Source organism: Bison bison, unplaced genomic scaffold (assembly GCF_000754665.1).
Source record: "Bison bison bison isolate TAMUID 2011002044 unplaced genomic scaffold, Bison_UMD1.0 scf7180017864479, whole genome shotgun sequence".
In the NCBI taxonomy this organism is placed as follows: Eukaryota; Metazoa; Chordata; class Mammalia; order Artiodactyla; family Bovidae; genus Bison; species Bison bison.
Window position 1 is genome coordinate 292,732 of NW_011495039.1, and position 5,756 is coordinate 298,487.

The window sequence follows — 5,756 nt, forward strand, 5'->3', positions numbered from 1 at the left end:
CTTCACTTCAGTGGAAGTTTAATGTGAAACCACTCTATTGGAAGCTTCCTAAAGATTTTCATATTATCTCTACTAGAAATTTCTTCTTTAAAATCTCTTCCTATGCAGCTTTAAAATACCTATATCTATTTCAATATCTGTTTATCTTTTGTCTTTTTTTTCCTCCATCATTTACCTACCTACCCACCTATAGAGAAAAATTCTTATAATAGTAGCAGTTTGTAAATAACAGAAATGTTCAACATGAGAGGAAAGGTCAAGTGAATTATAGTATTTATATTATGGAATTTAATATATCATTTAAAATGTTTCTAAGGACTCTGAAACACTTTTAAGTAATACTGACTAAATATAGGCATAATGTAAAATTATATACAATACAGTTATTTTTCACGGGAGAAGTATCTGTTTAAATAGCTCATATTTGAAGCTTGCATATATAAGAATAATACTCCCTCTAGTATAAATGCAACATTGAAAGATATGTTTTTATCAGAGCTATTGTGTACAGCTGAGCAGGTTGTGTAAAGGATGAGGTTCCACAGCTAACTAAACACTGTTCATATCACAGACATCATAGACTTAATATTTATTACAATTTTTCCAGAAGATGGCAGTAAAACAACTTGTATAAATAACATCATCAGTATTTAGACAGTTTCCAGACAGAAAGAAGTAAAGCATTTTTGAGGGAGGGGACTTTTAAAAACTCACACAGAAGCTACAAGGTGCAAAAGCAGGGTGCACGTCTTCAGACTGTGCTCAAGTACCTGAGTTCACAAGCACTGTAGCGTATTTTCACATTCACGTGCTTTTAGCATCTCATCATTCTCTCATGGTCCACACAGCCCCTCCCAGAATGAGTAGGCCAAATTGAGGTTGAGTGTTCCTTTTTATAGCATTTTATCACATCTGACTTTCAATGTGAACTACTGACTTTTGAGCACATATTTCTTACATAAGTACTAGCACTTAATGATTTCTTTGAAAATATTTTACTAGATTGAGAAGTGAATAGTGATTAATAATAAAACAAACTCTAAGAGTCATAAAAATTATATGCAGAATCTCTGACAAATGGAAATGAGTGTGGTTCAAGCATACTGAAAAGCAGAGCAGGTATTTTTAGTAAAAAAATACAGTCATTTTACAATTGTATAATTTCAGTTTATAATACATTTGCATTACTAGTTTTTATATTATGTAGTTATTGAACATTTGAAAGTACTTTGAGGAGATTTTCTGTTTTTCCCATTAAGTCAATATTTGTTAATACTTTAAGATGTTATTTCAAGTTTACATAAATTTCAAAATTGCATAAAATTTGATTTTTCTCTTTAACATGAAATCCCATCTATATAAAAATTTATAACTAAAAGTAGAAATAGCTAAGATGAGAAAATCAAGGCATAAACTAGTTCTGGGTGAAGGAATTTGGAGAGATTTATTTTTAAAAAATTTTTCATATTTTCTCTGATTTCCATGATAGATATATATCTACCCTATAATATAGAAAAATATTTAAACTATATATTAAAACCTTCTTCATCTAATTCTCCCTTGGAGGAAAGCAGTCAAAAGTTACAAACTTCTAGTTAAATAAGTACTGGGGATGAAATGTACAACATGATAAATATAATTAACACCACTGTACATTATATACAAAAGACATATACACAATGGAGTATTACTCAGCCATTAAAAAGAATACATTTGAATCAGTTCTAATGAGGTGGATGAAACTGGAGCCTATTATACAGAGTGAAGTAAGCCAGAAGGACAAACACCAATACAGTATACTAACGCATATATATAGAATTTAGAAAGATGGTAACAATAACCCTGTATACGAGACAGCAAAAGAGACACTGATGTATAGAACAGGCTTATGGACTCTGTGGGAGAGGGAGAGGGTGGGAAGATTTGGGAGAATGGCATTGAAACATGTGAAATGTCATGTATGAAACGAGATGCCAGTCCAGGTTCAATGCACGATGCTGGATGCTTGGGGCTGGTGCACTGGGACGACCCAGAGGGATGGTATGGGGAGGGAGGAGGGAGGAGGGTTCAGGATGGGGAACACATGTATAATTTTTTTAAATTAAAATTCAAAAAATAAATAAATAAATAAAATCAGGTTTTTGGTTTTTTATTTAAAAAAAAAAGAGAGTAAAAGTTCTCATCACAAGGGAAAGATACTTTTTAAAAAAATTCTTTAATGTACCTATATGAGATGAATATTCACTAAACATTGTGGTAATCATTTCATGATATATGTAAGTAAAATCATTATGTTGTACACCTTATACAGTGCAGAATGTCAATTATATTGCAATAAAACTAGAAGAAAAAGAAAGATCTTTTAAAATGAAAAACAAAAAATTCTTAAGTCCACCTAAGAGGAATTCACTGACACCCCACAGATTATACTTTGGATCTTTCTAAGTTACACAAAACATTAATATAACATACCCTACATTCCTTTTTAAATAGGTATAGAAATGGATAAGACATCCCTCCATTTCTAAAACTTTAATGAATCAGCATACTGGGATTTATTTTTCTATATATATTTCTCTTAAAGCCATACTTTATTTAATAATTAGAATAGATTCAAATTCAGAACACAGAGTAGAAAGTGAGTTGTGTAGGCTTAGGTGTTTGACACTGTGCTCCTGCCCGTGTGGTAGGACAATGGCATATGCTGGGAGCGATACATTCACCACCATTTTTACATTTCTGAAAGCAGATTGCTGCAAATGGAAATACAAATAAGTTTAAAACTTAATTTACTAGTCAAATCCTACCATAAGCCACAACAATTTTCATTAAAGAAAAAAGAGAAACAGTTAAAACATCAATGATTAAAGAATTTTTCCCCTTACCTTTTTCCCATTGTTAGACTTTTATGGAAAAAATGAAACATTTGAATGAGAACTGCCATCATCTCAAAAACTAGATTGAAAGCAATAAAACCTCTCAGGTTCTGAACTGGTCTGAGACAGGGCCAAGAAATCAGTAATTTTTTTAAAAACTTCCCCTGACTCCTACTTATAACTGAAACCAAGACTTAAATACATGTCATTTATCCTGGCAACTGTATTGGCTAGACTGGAAAATACAGGATACCCTGTACCTCTGCTAATTAGAAAGAAAGAGTTCAGAGGAACTGGCATTTTACTCTATTTTTAAAAGATATATATTTTTTTAAATTAAGTGATTTATTTTGATATAAGGCAGAGGAGTTTGATGTTAACATTCCAAGAGACATTTATGGAAAACAGTTTTAAAGTTGAAACACTGATGCAACTGATGCTAACTGAATTTCCTAGGAAGACTTATACATATTTTGTAATATGAAATTAGGACCTTTTTGATTTAGAAGTTTAGGCAAGTCCAGTAATAAACCAATGGAAGGAGGATTGCTTTGCACTGGGAAATGGAAGAAGAGTGAAATAAAAAGATTAATTCTAAAAAAAAAAAAAGATAAATTCTAAAGTAGGACTAAATAAGAAAAAATAAAAGCAAGGAAACAAAAAACAAGGAACATGCTCTTTGAAGTCCTGCTTTACGTTCCCATGTGGACTTTAGCGTTTTAAGGGCATTTCCCTTACATGTGTTGCACTGTTTCCCTGTCAGCCAGAAGGACAAGAGCAAAGGCTTGGTCCCACAAGCTTTCCTCCATTAATGCACATGGGAACACAGATACCTGGAGATAAAGGGATGAAGTATTAGTCCTTAAATATCAATAGCTTTGCTATTCATATGTTTGCTTTACCTGTAGCTGGCAAACATATTTAGTAGTGTCTTACTTTTTTGGCATCTCCTACCAGTGTATCCTTCAGGACAGACGAACACATTATTTCTCATGCAGTGACCACCATTCTTACAGGGAGGCTGGCAGATAGCTAAAAGAACATATGGCAGCAATCTGTGAATATCACATATTCACTTATTATATGTTGCATTATGTGTGTGTGATCTATGGGGACATAAGGCAGAGAAATGAGATAGTAAAATAAAAGATCACAACTGCAAGTTGTTAAAACCATCATTTCTAAGTCATAAAATACAGTGCTTATAGCCATACATTGCTAGTGGGTTAGCAAACTTGGAAATATATTGGTGAAGTGTTCATAACCAATGGAGCCTTCAGTATGATAGTACAAATATTATGAATCTAATCTTATGTTTCACCAAACTCTAAAGTAAAGAGTGAAATCACCTGGGGAAAAAAAAACAAGAAAATAAGTCAAAACCAAGCTCAAAATAAGACCTGTTCCTATGGAAGTTAGAAAAATTGGTCATACAATTGGTCATATGTTTAGAAAAAACTTTAAAGTTACTTTTAGGTACCTACTGAGGTCATAGAGACAGAGCTTTATATGTGACTTATTCCTGTCAGGGCCTGGGAAAAAATCTTTTTAACAATAAATCATCAGCTTTTTCAAGAATAGTTATTGGATAATCCTGAATACAGTATACTAGTAACTTCTATGTATATGGTTCTGTTCCATGGAGTTCAGAAATAGATGTTTCTATCATTTATAGGATTTTTCTTGTGTCATACTTCTTCCTGATGTGACAATTAAATTCAGTTATATAAAAATAGTAATACAAAGGCAAACTTGCCTATAAATTTTTAAATTTAATTTTCCTTAAGTGATGATTAAGTGGATTTTAGTTTTTGGTGTAAAAGTGAATGCCCAGTTGTTTTGTTTGGGTAATAACGTATTTGTGGACAGATTCCCCTTTTGAAAATTTCCAAACACTAAGAAAAATTCAGCTGATTTCAAGTAGATTCATAGGTGAAAATAATGTAACACTTTTTGTATAAAAACAATATAACTGAAAGATTTTAGCAAATGAATAATATCCATTATTTTAGACTGAGCCTTTTTTGGTTAATGATTGAGTTCCCTTTCTCTGGCATTTTTATTGGTACTTTTTATAATGGAGAAATGATCTTAAGTTTTCTGCGTTCTAATCCTTACACTGGAGAAGGAAATGGCAACCCACTCCAGTATTCTTGCTAGGAGAGTCCCATGGAGAGAGGAGCCTGGTGGGTTACAGTCCGTGGGGTCACAAAGAGTCAGACACGACTGAGCGACTGAACAACAACAATCCTTATTGAATTTAAGGTTATTTCTATTATTCATTACAAAAACACCACAAGAAATACCTGGGGTTAGGAATTTAACACTTAAAAATAAAAAGAATAAAAGACCTTTTTATAATGGGCAGTACTCATATACTCTATAAAACTTGATAAATACTACATCTATACAAAAAAGTATATATAATTAGAGTAATACAGAGAAATGGCATAAAACATGGACTTTATTGTGCCACCCCGAATCCCATTTTAAGAAAAGGAGGTTTAGGAGAATACCCATTCATGTATACATATTTATGAGATTCTCCAGTCTCAGATGGATCTTCCATCAAACTCCAAAATGAGCCAAGTAATCTGGCCTTACTTTGTGTATAGAAAGAGCTCATGGCATTTAAGGGATGAAGGAAATTGGAAGATATGAGGCAGAAATATCAATAACCTCAGATATGCAGATGACACCACCCTTATGGCAGAAAGTGAAGAGGAACTAAAAAGCCTCTTGATGAAAGTGAAAGAGGAGAGTGAAAAAGTTGGCTTAAAGCTCAATAGTCAGAAAATGAAGATCATGGCATCCAGTCCCATCACTTCATGGGAAATAGATGGGGAAACAGTGTCAGACTTTATTTTTTTGGACTCCAAA

General features: G+C 32.7%; 1 protein-coding gene across 1 annotated transcript in view; it reads right to left on the reverse strand.

The window, feature by feature from the left end:
• VWDE (von Willebrand factor D and EGF domains) overlaps window positions 1-5,756 on the reverse strand; it is a 78,001-nt gene that overhangs the window by 681 nt on the left and 71,564 nt on the right. Inside the window, 4 exon segments of the mRNA XM_010862176.1 lie at window positions 2,658-2,753; window positions 3,615-3,638; window positions 3,641-3,709; window positions 3,813-3,908. Of these exon segments, the coding sequence (XP_010860478.1) occupies window positions 2,658-2,753; window positions 3,615-3,638; window positions 3,641-3,709; window positions 3,813-3,908 (285 nt within the window).